The sequence below is a fragment of the Podarcis tiliguerta genome (genome assembly GCF_965153285.1).
Source record: "Podarcis tiliguerta genome assembly, contig: HAP1_SCAFFOLD_291, whole genome shotgun sequence".
Classification (NCBI taxonomy): domain Eukaryota; kingdom Metazoa; phylum Chordata; class Lepidosauria; order Squamata; family Lacertidae; genus Podarcis; species Podarcis tiliguerta.
This window is the reverse complement of record NW_028148500.1, coordinates 1-14,440: the sequence shown is the minus strand read 5'-3', so window position 1 is coordinate 14,440 and position 14,440 is coordinate 1. Positions and strand designations below refer to the sequence as shown.

Sequence of the window (14,440 nt, the reverse complement as noted above, 5' to 3'; positions counted from 1 at the left end):
GTGGCCTTCTTTTCACTGTGCCTTTCAATATCATTTTTCCATTGGTGAGTACATTCAGCTCATACTGATCTGCAGAGATGGTTATTTGGGTTATTTCATTTTCTTGGGTTGCAGTGTGCTGTATTTCATACGGCTGACTTGTTTTCCTTACTCTCAGGGTATTGGGACTGATGAGAAGTGCCTCATTGAGATCCTGGCTTCTAGGACCAATCAGCAGATACGTGCTCTAGTGGAGGCCTACAAGGATGGTGAGTATAGAGGGCAGGGGCTGTGACACTTCCCTGGATTTTGAGCAGACTCCAGCTAATATTAAAGATATCCATGATGAAGCAGAGAGTAAACTATTGAACACAGTGGGACTTGCTTCTGAGCAAGCATGAATAGGATTGTGAATGTATCATATAATTGGCACATAAAATAAAATGAGTTTCTTCCTCCATCTTTGTTTGTTTGTAAAGATTTATACCTTTTATAAACAATTTGCTTTGGGCAAGTCCTGCTTTGGGCTGCTTACCTACTTATCTCTTCTGCCCTAAGTCTCCTTACAACTTAGGATAATTTTGTTTTAAAAATTCCAATAGAGTTAAAAATGTAAGTGCTCAAACTCCCAGCCACATGAACATAGGAGTCTCATTTCAACCCTGCATCCAACTTCCATTGCCTTGCTTTATTCTCCTCAATATATCCCACTTCTCCAGACCCTTATTTTTTGACCCCCTTTCCCCCGCTCTAGTCCTGCTGCTAATGAATGCCTTTCTGCCATGGGTTTTGATAACTCATCTCTCTCTTTTTTAAACATTCCCATAGCATATGAGAGGGACCTGGAGGAAGATGTTGTAGCAGACACCTCGGGACACTTCAAGAAGATGCTTATCGTCCTCCTTCAGGTATGTTGGCCCCTGCACTCAGTATTGTCCCTTCAGATGTTTTGCAGTACTAATGGGTTCAATTCCTTGTCCTTTCTACAGGGCACCCGAGAAGAAGATGATGTTGTAAGTGAAGACTTAGTGCAGCAAGATGCCCAGGTTGGTGCAATTTACATGAAAACTTGCCCAATTAATGAAGATCCAAAGAATGAACTTTGCTTCATCTGGGTACAAATCTAGATTTAGGGGAAATAGGTATCCTTGAAAATCTGGCCAATATATTGCCCAGGTGATTCTTGCAGGTTTTGAAATGAGTTCTCTCTGCATGCACACACCCAATGCATCAGTTATATAGACCTAAAAATAGACACCCCTGTGATGACATCTCCTAGCATGAGAGGTTCAGATCTGAACAGTGCATTTTATCCACCTATCTGGTATCTGCAGTCAAGGATTTCATGCTTTTCTGAGCCAATTGGAGAACTCATCATTTCCTGGATTGATGTCTTGTTTATGAATCCAAAGTAGAATCTCTGGTTCTAAAATACTGCATCTATTGAAATCAAACTGTTGAACCACTGAAAGCAGTCAGCTCTGCTTTCAAATACTTTGTAAGACTTCTGCACATACTTGTTGGGATGTAGGTATTATGAAAGCTCCTGTTCAGAAATTACTGGTGTTTATGGTACTTTTATATAAAAGCTAAATATCCCCAGCAACTTGAACCGTAGAGTGGTAGTTTCCTTGCAAGTATTGTAAGTTATGTGATCAGAACTAAGATTGCAATCTCCTGCTGAACATATTTCTCAAGTCTTTAGTAGTAAATAATACAATTTCATTTTTGTTTTGTTAAAGACTGAATAGCTTCCCAGTATGTCCTAGTGCATCTAGTTGAAAGTAAGACCCAGTGATGATATCCTATTATTACTTGGTTTGCTGATTGCATAAGTCTGATAGATTTTGCTTACTGTTTTTGAGAATTCACCAATAGTTTCCTCTTGAGTTGCATGCATCATTATTCTAAGACAAATTCCTGTAGAGTTTCAAAGTTAACTGGACTTCTTTATACTTGCCTCTTCATGGTGATCCCTGTTTTTAAGCTGCTGCTGTTGTGTTTGTGCTTTCTAAAAGAATCTGTTGGATGCTGGGGAAGCAAAATGGGGCACAGATGAAGCCGAATTCATTTACATTCTTGGAAGCCGAAGCAAGCAACATCTTCGGCTGGGTGAGCTTGCATTCAAATACTAGGTTACAAACAATATCTTACACTTCTTTTTAGCCAAACATCACATTTCTTCGCAGAGTGCATACCAGTTAAGACCCAGCCACACTTTTGCATGTCCTGTGCCCAGGTCCAAGTGGTTTTCCACTTGTCTCACGCTTTCTAGGCACGAGTCTGAGCAGTTTTGCCCTTGCCCCTCCACTTTCCCTGGGAAAACCCTATCTTTAGTGATAAACTTTCACAGACATCAATCTGGAGAAAACCCGATTGACATTTGCTCTGACTGAGAGTTAAAGAGTGGTTTTCCGCAGATTGGGGAATGGCGGGGCAAGGGCAAGTCTGAATGAGCCCTTAGTTACGATGGACAGGAGTCTATAAACTTGCCCTCTAGTGGCTGAATTATATAACTGATGAGGCCTTATAGGTGTTCTGCCAGAGTATTTATTTGCAATTTGGTTATAATGCTACCTTGGCTCCTAAGAACACTTTTTTCTGTTGGATGAATTATTTGATTAAGGGAGAATTCAGTGCTGAGCAGAAAACTCAATAGTGTGACCCCTAAGTCTTTGCAGGTAACAATAAGACAGGAACCTTGACTTAATGAACCATAATGTGCTTATGGAGTCAGTTCCCTCTTCATGCAAGTGGGTAAACAAATCAGGAAAAGAGCTTAAGAGTTACATCTGAACCTGTATTTGTAGCTTGTTTCTGCCTAACAAACCAGGATTTGTAAACAAACAACAAACCTTGTTTTAAGGCTGGCTGTTGATCCTGGCTTGTTGGGGGAGAAAATATGTTAAAGGGCAACATATTACAACTCCCGTGTGTGTGAGACTGTGCCTCTCCTATGCTTCCTTTTCAGTCTTTGATGAGTATCTGAAGATCTCTGGCAAGCCCATTGAAGTGAGCATCCGGGGAGAGCTGTCTGGAGACTTTGAAAAACTGATGCTAGCTGTAGGTAAGTGGGTCAGATCTTGTTATTTGAAGTGGTGTGGCAGACTAGAAGTGACTTCAAAGGTCAGACCCTTTCAGCCTAAACCTGTGGGTCAATTCAAAATTAAAGATGTCAAGGTCTTTGCTAACCCAGTTGATGTTGGGTGTGCTTTAACAAAAGGCAGACTCCTAAATTTTATTTAGCTCTGAACTTCAGCTCTGGATTAGGCACATGACTTGATTTAAGGGATGGGACTTTTCAGCATCTAAGGTGTTCTGGAAGGATGAGAGGCAGAACTGATCTTGTCAGCATGGAATGGTAAAGAGTGTTGGGGAGCAGAACAGAGAACTAGAGGTAGGGATGGAATGGAGTTTCCAGTAGGAGGGTCTGGCTGACTCGCTGGAACCTGGAACAGGAGCAATCCATACAGCATAATTTTCTTACAGGTCTCATTTGTGTTCTCTGAAGATTCCAAAGCATTTTTACTTTTGTGTCTCAGCCCAGGTTTTGAAGGGATAAGGAAGCGATTGCATTTTGCTAGGCAACAGGCAGGGAGCATGAGCCTCTAGTTAACACTCTCTCCTGATTCTTCTTTCCACAGTGAAGAATATCCGGAGTACAGCAGACTATTTTGCAGACAGGCTCTTCAAAGCCATGAAGGTGAGAGGCATTCCAGGAGTCTTGGACAGTGGATTTCTCCCCCTCTTGAATGCTTTGTGATCATCTACATGTTGCACTGTACATGTTATAGATGTTGTGCTAAATATATTACTACATTTAACTGGTCTTGTTGTTTTTGTTCTAAAAACAGCTTGTCAGTATTGAGACTATGGAGGGCAAGGGTTTAGTCCTTTTTCTGCCACTTTGGTCCTGGCTTAAATTCCCACCTATCTAACTTGCATTTAGCTTCTGGAGATAACTATCCATTGACAGTAGTCCCCCCCCCCCCCAATTTCCCCATTACTCTAATGATATTTGAGTAATATGGATTTCAGAGAGCTTTCACTACAAACATACAGCATTTCTGGAATTAGCTTTTCATCTCCAGTGTCCTTGATAGTGGGGAACGCTTTTTGGTGATACAGGCTTTCTTAGTATTCTGTGTAAAACCCTTATAGAGGCATAGGGGGTAGAATCAACCCACTTCCTGCAAAATGGCTGGGAGAGAGAAAGCTCACTCCCCACCATGGGCCATTTGAGCAACAGCTGTTCTGATACCCACCTTCATTGTCAGCATTACCAGGGATTGTTCTCAGGCTGTCAAAGGGCAGCCATCAAAGTCCAAAGGGTCCAGAACTGTATGACAGCTCCACTTCAGGGAAGATGCAGCTTGACCCAAAAGAGGTCCAAGTACCTTCAAAGTGCTTAGGCCTCCGCATTTGGGCTTTGTTCAAAGCACATTCATTCATTGGATCACATTCCTCAAAAAAGAGCCCAGGGTATGTACATCAGACATATAAGCAAAAGATGTGGAACAGTGCTTGCGTTCATTAATGTTTTTAAGCAAACCCTGATTTCCACCCACCTCTACTTTGGGATATTTTGTGTGACCCTTGTTGATCTGTTTCAGGGCTTAGGAACGAGGGACAACACATTGATTCGGATCATGGTGTCACGCAGTGAGATTGACATGTTGGACATCCGGGAGATATTCCGGACTAAATACGAGAAGTCACTGCATCACATGATTGAGGTAAATACCGGTTTGCAGCTGGTCTACAATGGAGAAATGAGGGGAGGGGGAAATCCTTCCTTCTGCTCCATAACGGAATTTCCCTGCTCCATCTCTCATACCTCACATTATGCTTTGGAAAGATAATCACCATAGAAAGGCTTGGATAGCCTTGGAGCATGTAGGGACAGACTTCAGAATTGTCGGATCTGCTTTGTGGTTTTTTCACTGGAATCTTGAGACTCACCAGTGGAGTCAGGTGTAGAAATAGAAGGGAGGGTGGAATGAAAACTCTGAGAAAAGGGCAAGAACTCCCTGGAGAAAAGGTGGGATATAAATGTAACAGTAAATAAAATAAAATTCAGGAGCAGGGTGCCTCAATGTAAGTGCATGATCAAGGCAGGAATTTGTTTTCTGTACTAGGGCTGACCTTGTAATCATTCACACAAAAGTTCATTCCTAGTTTCCCCCCAAGCTTCGTTTCAGTAGACCTTAAAAAAATTGGGGGTTGTTAACAAATTTTGGGAGTGAGAAACACTTGCCAATCTACTGCAAATCACTTAGCAATCTGCCAGTAGATGAAGAACTGCCTCCTGCCCAACTTAGAGAGTTGCTTGAGCCAGTGGCGTAGCGTGGGTTGTCAGCACCCGGGGCAAGGCAAGTAATTTGCGCCGCCCCCCCCCCCGCTGCACTGTCCCTCCCCCAGATAGTCCCTTGCTCTCTCTCCGCACCGCACCACACGCCTGGCACCCTCCCCTCCACAGTGGGCGGCGACCGGTCGGCTCAGATCGGATTCGCACAGCCAGCACTGCAGTGAGAGAGAGTGAGTGAGCCATGTAGGAGCAGAGAGCTGCGAGTGCGAGCGCCCCCCCCCCAGATGTTGCGCCCGGTGCGGCCCCCCTGCAGCCCCCACGCTACGCCACTGGCTTGAACTAACCTTTACTTTCTGAGAACCCTATTTGGTGTTTTTGGCGTTCATTTGCCCTTTTCTATAAGAATCCACCTCATGCGACTCGACTAAAGGATTTGGAGTTTTTCTTTCATTTTCTAAACAAAATTCTAATTCAAGAAACACTGAGATGGAAGAAAACTTGGGTCCTGTTTCCAGGCTTCCCACAGGCATCTAGTTGGCCTTTGCTCTGCATGTTGTAACGTATTTGCTTCTGGGGACAGAACAAAGAGTTCCCATAACCCTCTGTTTTAAGCTGCAGTTTTGAATCTCATGCTCTCTGCTGTGGGTATGGGTACCAAACACTTTAGGCCACCTTAACTGGGGATTTTTTGTCTTGTGGATGGCTTGTCCATAACAGTTGATACTTTGAGTGCTTGTGTGTATGTGCATTTCAAACCAACCATCTTTCATTGCCTTTGCAGAGTGACACATCTGGTGAATACAAAAAAGCACTTCTGAAGCTGTGTGGGGGAGATGATGAGTAAGCTCTACTACTAGTTAAACATTGCTCTGTGACTTTTATTTCTCTTAACAAGGCTAGTCAGTAGCTGTTTTACTGTCTGAATGGGTTACCAGTCCCTGATAAGTTAAAACAATAGTCTTGGAAATCCACCCTAGTTTGTCATACTGCTAAACTTTATGTTTACACTACAGACCTGCAAAGACAGTGGCAAAGATGCTCAGGTTCTGTTTTTTGAAAATACTACTCATGTATTACTTAAAAAATGTATAGGACACTGGAATAATTTAATCTTTAATTTTTGGGGGGGGGACATGTCTTTCTTAGCTGGAAGCATTTTAAAAAGTTGAAAACCAGACTGCTGTCAATGCACCATGCAGATTCCTTTGAATACAAGTAAAGCTCTTTAAGAAAAAACTTAGGGAGAGAAGGTATATATATTTATTTGACACTGACCTTCTGACAAGGTTGAAAGGCATATTTTCAAACTGGGATAGGAAAGAACCTTTTGATCCTACACTAAGTTTGTCATACAGCAGGGCTCCCAAGGGTTTTTCAATCTCGTTTTGTTAAACCTATGAGAGTCTGTACCTGGGATAAGCAACTTCAGCAGATCCCTGAGGATCATACTTTCCTTTTCTTCCTGGTCAAAGTGTACTGATGGTCATTGTTGAATGTGCCCCTCCTTCATCCATAGAATCATGGAATTGTAGAGTTGGAAGGAACCTTGGGGGTCATCTAGTCCAACCCCCTGCAATGCAGGAATCTCAACTAAATCCCATAAGCCAGGTGGCCATCCAACCTCTGCCTAAAAACTTTTGAGGAAGGAGAGTCCACCACCTCTCTTGGGAGTCTGTGCCACCGTCAACAGCTCTTACTATCCGAAAGTTCTTCCTGATGTTCCCACACTAGTGGCCCAGCACCACAATAAAGCTGGTACCATCCTGCGTAGGGATATGGCAATGGACGCAATTGGGTATTGCCAGGGCATTCTATTTAAAATGCAAAGAAGTAGTGTAACCACGCCTTTTCTTCCGTCCCAGTGGGGTGAGTGGGTGAGAATGGCACCAGCTGACTAATTCAAGGCCTACATAGTATGTTCATGTGTCTCCATGAAGTTCATAGACCTTGTGTCCTATCCCCTCCCTTTTCAGTGCTGCAGGTGAGTTCTTCCCTGAGGCTGCACAGGTGGCGTATCAGATGTGGGAGCTTAGTGCAAGGGCCAAAATAGAGGTCAGAACCCGCTCCTCCCCTTTTCTGCCTGCCCTTTGCTGGCTCGAAACCACAGCTGCTTCACTCTGCGTGCTGCTGACTCCTTTCTGCTAGGCCTCTTGGTTAACCTTCCTGTTCAGTGCGCTACCACTATAACCAAACACCTCCTTAAAACATGCATTTTTAACAGATATGGCTTCATGGTAACCTTCCTCCTTACTCCTGATCTTGTGAATGTCTATGAATTGACTCCCTTGAGATTCTGGCATGAAATAGCTCTCTACTAATATACTGGTATGATTAAGGGGGGGGGGGGAACAGCCTGATGAGGTTGCTTTGTGTTAGGTGCCCACTGTAGCATTACCCTGACGCTGCATCAGTACCGTCTCAGGACTGCAAGTACAATGCTAAAAAAGGTAGTAGAAACATCCCTTATGCATCCTTGCAACTACCTTAAGCTAATGGAGCTGAACTTGAAGGAATCAATCCACTGTGCCTCTTAACAACATCTGGCTATAAGCAGACACTGCTTTTTTGTGGAGTATTCAAGATACTGAGTTACCTACTGATCTCTTTCAAAGGGTGAATTCGCACATCACATGTTTCATGTGATAGTTACAGATATCACTTTATTAACTAACCCTGTAGCCATCGCAGATTATTTTCCCCTCATGGTATACAGTTGCTTAATGCCAGGAAGCAAGAGGTAGTGATAACCTGTAGCAATTGCCATAACTGGAACAGACTGTATGAACTCAACTTACTTCCCCTGCATGTGAAAGAGGGAACCATGTTCTCAGTTCATAGAAAAGCCACCAGGCTGTCCTACTAGGAGATGGGGACCTGAATGAGGACATCCTCTCCCACCCCCTAACTTTGGAAAATGCATGGGGATGAACAGTGTCTAGATGCTGTCTCTTTTCTTTTTTATTATTTTTCACACTTTCTTTCTCTGGAAAGCAATAGCCCTTATTAGGAGATTCTTTTCTGCCATTACTTTGACGCTTTCCCCCTGACTTGGCTATTTTTCTTTTAATAAACAAGAGGATTGTTAACTTCCCAGCTTGCGCTATCCCTGATGGCTGCTTTGCCCTTAACTTTCTGCTGGTTCCCCCTTTCCCTTCAGTAGGCATGGTTTTAATCAAAACTTCTGTTTCTGTTTTTCTGTAGCTGAAAGGAACCATTTATCCAGCTGCAGATTTCAATGCTGATGGTGATGCAAAAGTACTAAGGAAAGCCATGAAAGGTTTTGGTATGTAAGGCTTTGCAAAGGAGTTTTGCCACTCATGCACTGTGAAGAAAATCAGTCTCCTGTATCCTGTATCCTGTGCAAAATATATAGGCTTGCAGGATGGGGGGAAATTCAGAGGGTCTTAAAAGTCCAGATTTCTTCATTGAGAAATGTCCTACCTGAAACACTTTTTAAATGTGTTTTAAGCACTTTTTTAAACACCGGCCTTCTCCAACAAAGTACCCTCCGGATGTTGTTGGACTACAACTCCCAGCAGTCCAAGCCAACATTGTCAAGAGGGATGATAGGCATTATAGTACGAAACCTCTGAAAGGCACCAAGTTGGGAAAGGCTGTTCTACAAGATACGTCTCCAGAGCAGCTCCCTTCAAGACTGGGGAGGAGACTTCTTACCTCCTTTCGCTCATTGCTCTGTGATGAAATGAAATATCTAGTGGATTGTGTTATCATTTCAATGATTCCTGTTATAGTTCGATGGATCAATTCTCTGGTGAGAGATACATATATATATATATGTATGGCCTTTCTTATGTATTTGGTAACCAACCCCTCTCTTAGACAGTTACAAGGAATGGTCTTGATGTTCTATGGCATCCCTTAATTTTGGCTGTGTGGTCTATTTTTTATTTGGAAAAGAAAATAATGCCCCCTGCAGCATGGAGTCGTCCACCATTGGAGGCAATTTACTTTAAGCATCCTCCACATGGTATCTAGGAGCCACTACATCTACAAGATGTAGTGTAAGGGCTGTTAAGAAGAAATCTCCTGTGTGCTCTTGTGTATCTTGGTTCAGCCTAAACAGAGTGAGACCCAAGTTTACTGCCTATAGTTCCTTTGGTTTGTTGTGCAGGGTCATTTGGGCATCCAAATTTTTACAATTTGCAAAATGGCAGAGGGAATGGTACAAGCAAATTCACATATTTGTAGAAAGCTGGAAAATATTAGCCTGTTCTCTCCCCCCCCCCCCCCGAAAAGATGTTTGCTGTTGCCAGTGAATGAATATCAAAATCTCAACTTGGTGTTATGCTCATTTGAACAGTTTCCCTCCCCTTGATTGGTATCTGTGGGACTGTGTCAGTTGATAGCTCCCCAGGATAAAATGTAGGAGTCAAGTATAATTACTATTTCTGAACAGAGTCAAGTCTCATGAGTTGTCAAAAACCGGATGACTCATAGTTTATTTACGTGGGGTTTCAGGCACTGATGAAGATGCTATCATTGAGGTTGTCACACAGCGGAGTAACACCCAGAGGCAAGAAATCATACAAGCATACAAGTCTCATTATGGCCGGGTAATTAGAGCATTATCTCTATTTTTCTATTGTTCTTCCCAGTATGTCTTTCCACCACCACCATTTATTTGTACTTTCATCTGCTGCTGTTTCCTCCAAAGTCCATAGATGTGTCATTAAAAAATAAATAAATCCCCTTTTAAAAGCAGGAATTTGGCATTATTATTATTATTATTATTATTATTATCATCTATGGAAGAAATTCAACTCCCCTAATCATTGTATCTACACATGCATATTGGCTTGCCAGATGAAATGATTCCCCTCTCTTCACCCTTGTGCTGTTCTAGGGGTTCTTCTGACCCACCAAAGAACCAACTGAGGGGGACATGTGGGGAAAAGAGAGGAGGGAAAGCCTGTTGCACAAGCAGAAGTCCTTTCAGAAAGTTTCCATTAATAGGATTAGTTAGGTGAATCTCACCCGTTATTTTATTTCTGAACCACCCTTCTTCCATAGGATTCCAGCAAATTAAAGCACGTCACAAAAATGGATTGAGTGGTATTTAGCTAAGTTTTATGCAGAGTAAACTCATTGGAATTAATGGACCTAACATGGTCATGTTAATTTCAGCAGGTCTGCTCTGACTAAAACTTAGTTCAATATCACCCATCATCTTTCTGTTGCTTGCTTATATTCCACTTTTAAGTCAAAAGCCCCACCCCAAGCAGCTGTTTTAATTACTTGTAACTAGACAAGATGGTAGAAAATCTAGGAACTGAATTCCAATGTTTGCTTGTTTAAAAAAGAAAAAGCAATGGATAGAATAACTGTATGTGTGTTTATGGGGTTGTGGATCAAGGACAAAGTACTTGAAGAGGGTGGAGGGTTTTTATCCTTTCTAGCCTTTGCTGTTTTCCCAGTGAAAATCCCTCTGAACCTTCTCTTTGCCCTGTGTAGAGCAAAGCATAGAATTATGTGTCTATGTAGGATAATTTAGACTATTAGCTTAGGAAAACAATGCAGGGAGAGAGGGGTTAAACCCATTCTCCTTTCCCATTGTCATGGGTGAATGTTAAATCAAAACTACTGATCCATTTGCTCAGTATTGCCTGCCTGATGGGCAGCAGTCCTTCAGGGTTTCAGATCTGTGTTTCCCATGACAGGACCTGATAGCTGACCTGAAATCTGAAATATCGGGGCCCTTGGCGAAGGTTATTCTTGGACTAATGATGACACCAGCGCAGTATGATGCTAAGCAACTGAAGAAAGCTATGGAGGTATTGTAGCTTTGTAAGATATATATACCCAAATATGACTTTATTGCTTAATGTTATATAACAGCAGGCCCTGGGTGCATGGAAGGCCCCTCTCATTCTGATTTAGGTTCTGTGAATGGAAACTCACCTGATACTTTTTAAGCGTCAGTGAGATGAAAAGGAAGCTTTTCCCTTGCTTTGGTACTCAAAGGACATAATGAAGTGTAAGGAGCAGGCCAAGTTGAAACTGTCCCAAGTGTGTCTACAGTATAGATCCAGAACAAGCAGGCTTGTTTGACAGGGGGAAACTGGAAGTCCACTTGTTGCCCTGGGGGCTACAAACCATAGAGGCTCAGAGTCACATAGCCCTGGTTTGTAGCAAGACTCCCCAGAGAACGAGGCCAATTCCCCATGCCGTCTTTAGAAACTAAAACTAAAACTGGGAATTCCCTTTTGGTACTCACCCTTATCAAATAGTATGGAATCCACCCCCACCCCTCGCAAAAAAGCTAGTTCCAGGATTCAGGTCTCCATGAGGAGAAAGGGAGGTAGGGAACCCCCTACTCTGCTTTTCCCTCAAGGAGATTCTTCAGCCCTTGTGAGACCGTTAGGGATATTTCTTCTGGCCTAGCATAACCTGCGTTTCCTGATTCCAGTTCTAGCTGACTAAGCTGTGAGCCACCCTCCTTTTATTGAGGAGTTGCAGGGGGTTTCTGGAGGTCCCTGTGAGCTCAAGGGCTGGTATTCCCCAGCAGTGAGATGACTCGCATCCAGAAATGTAGCCACTTCTAGACAGTGCTTTCCCCCCCTGTAAAATGAAATAAAATAGTTGGCCTGCTTGTAGATACTCTGAAATATATTCTAACAACTGTCATTTGTCTTTATAATCCTTTCAGGGGGCTGGAACTGATGAAAGTGTTCTCATTGAAATTTTGGCCACTCGGAACAACCAGGAGATCCAAGCAATTAACACAGCATATAAAGACGGTAATGTTCTCTGAGGTGCAGGGCCCCTCTTTAAGGAATTGGTGGACTTATAAACACACACTGTGTCTCTGTGTGTGTGTGTGAGAGAGAGAGAGAGGGGGGGGAGGGAGGGAGGGAGACAGAGGGAGAGAGAGAGTTGCCCCCATGTTTCCTGTGAAGATGAGGCCTTTGTGCATCCATATGCCAATATGTGAGTATGCAATGATCACAATTAGGAAAGACAAAATGCACAAAATCAATCTTCAGGTGGGAGGTAGGATGAGGATCAGTCCTCTGCCGTATGTTTCTAATACCCCCATCATGATGTCTTCCTCTACTCTTTTTTCAGCCTACAGCAAATCTTTGGAAGATGCACTGAGTTCTGACACTTCGGGGCATTTCAAAAGGATCCTCATCTCTCTGGCTCTGGTAAGGACTCTCTCCTGCATGCCTCCCAAATAGCAGGACAAGTAGAAACCACTGAGCTGTTTCCTGACACAAAGGTGGATAGAAGTGGTTGAAGGAGTTGGCTGTGCTTAGCCTGGAGAAGAGGTGATTAAGGGGTGATATGACAGCCAGGTAGTTGCTTCTTTGATGTAGTAAAGGAGCGTCTCCACCCCCATAGTTCTGCCGGGACACTTGAAGTCCAGCGGTGAGGGCCTTCTGGCTGTTCCCTTGCTGCGAGAAGCCAAGTTACAGGGAACCAGGTAGAGGGCCTTCTCAGTAGTGGCACCCACCTTGTGGAACTCCCTCCCACCAGATGTCAAAGAGAAAAACAACTACCAGACTTTTAGAAGACATCTGAAGACAGCCCTGTTTAGGGAAGCTTTTAATGTTTAACAGACCTTTGTATTTTAATATTTTGTTGGAAGCCGCCCAGAGTGGCTGGGGAAACCCAGCCAGATGGGCGGGGTATAAATGATTATTATTATAAATTATTATTATTATTATTATTATTATTATTATTATTATTATTATTATTATTTATTAGTGAATTGGTTTTCTGTTACTACAGAGGACAGGATCTGAACCATTGGGTTCAAATTGCAAGGGGTGGTGGTGGTCTGGAAGAGCAATTCTGACTGTGTGAGCTGCTCAAGCTGCCTTGAAAGGTGGCGAACTCTCCTTTGTTACATATTTTTGAATGTGTAAGCTGTCAGGGATGCTTTATTAATGGTACGGGGGACGGTTGACCAGAAGGCAATGGGGGTCCCTTCCAAAACTATGATAGGGAAACAGGTGATGATTTCTGCCTGTTCTGCATGCGTTAAAAGTCGCAGGAGATCCAACTGAATGAAAAACCTGGCAACCTACTTGGAATTTGAAGGCTGCTTTACGTTGTTCTGCCTGTCTCTGCACTGTTGTGGACCACCACCTCCTTTTTGTAAAGCTAGGTTATTTTTTCCCCTGCCCCACTATAATATGCATCACAGTTTGCAAATTGCTAGCTATGATGTTGCGGTCGCCTTGTGTCTAAAATTAAAGCAGCATGCCAGTGTCCGCTCCGTGAGACCCCCACGTTTTGAATGGTAGGCAGCACCCATCTTCCTCCTGCCATTAGTTATTTCCACAGGACAAGAGTGGTAGGTGGATGGGGCATACTAGAGATGGATGGTGGCAGTGGTGATAGCGATAGCAGCTCTGTCAGCATCAGCTAGATGCCGTTGTGGTTGTCCATAAGGCACGGAGCGACATAACACTGCTCCTGTGCATTGTGGCCCAATTGTTACAGCATCCAGTCAGAGCATCCTCAGGAGCCCCAATTGCCTGAGGATGCTGCCTGCTGGTGTCAGACTTGCTTCTAGTCATTTTACAGATGCTTTTTGCACCTTTATTCACTACTTTCAATGTTTGGACACAGGGGGCCCGTGATGAAGGAGGAGAGGACCTTGCCAAAGCTCAGGCGGATGCCCAGGTGAGAAATGCACACTTTAAAATATATATTCTTGAAATAAAACCACACATGCAAAGGTGGTTAATTTATTTCTGCCTTTCCCCTGCAAGGCTGGGAATTGAAAATGATGAAATGATACTCCCTGATCTTTGCCTCTGTCAAACTGCCGCACTCCATGTGAAATCGTGTGGTTTCTGTGATTCCAGATACATTGGAAATAAGATACCAGAGACTCCCCGCCCCCAAATAGTTTTCTGGTGTTCTTAAATGCCATCATATTGCAAGTGTTGCAAGTCCTAGAATAAAGAGTTGTACCATCCAGATATTTTCAATTAACATACAGTAAAGAGATGGTTTCTGTTTTGGGAGTTTACATGTATTGTTGCACACCATGACTGTAGTTTTGTAATCCATAATAAGGACAGCTGTATTAAAAGTGATTAGGTGATCCATTTTATATGCACATAGTTTATGTGCCCCCAGCTAAGTTCTAATTTATGTGGAACGATGCAGTTAGCATTG

General features: G+C 43.2%; 1 protein-coding gene across 1 annotated transcript; it reads left to right on the top strand.

Moving 5' to 3' along the window:
• Positions 1-114: 114 nt before the first annotated feature.
• ANXA6 (annexin A6) lies at positions 115-14,200 on the top strand (the record flags this gene model as incomplete). The annotated part of the gene is made up of 15 exons (XM_083458573.1): positions 115-248; positions 808-887; positions 969-1,025; positions 1,998-2,091; positions 2,951-3,046; positions 3,624-3,682; positions 4,593-4,715; positions 6,069-6,127; positions 7,261-7,339; positions 8,489-8,570; positions 9,767-9,861; positions 10,966-11,079; positions 11,955-12,045; positions 12,374-12,453; positions 13,886-14,200. Coding segments are annotated over 15 exons (1,543 nt in total), but the record flags the coding sequence as incomplete, so codon positions are not given.
• Positions 14,201-14,440: the final 240 nt, after the last annotated feature.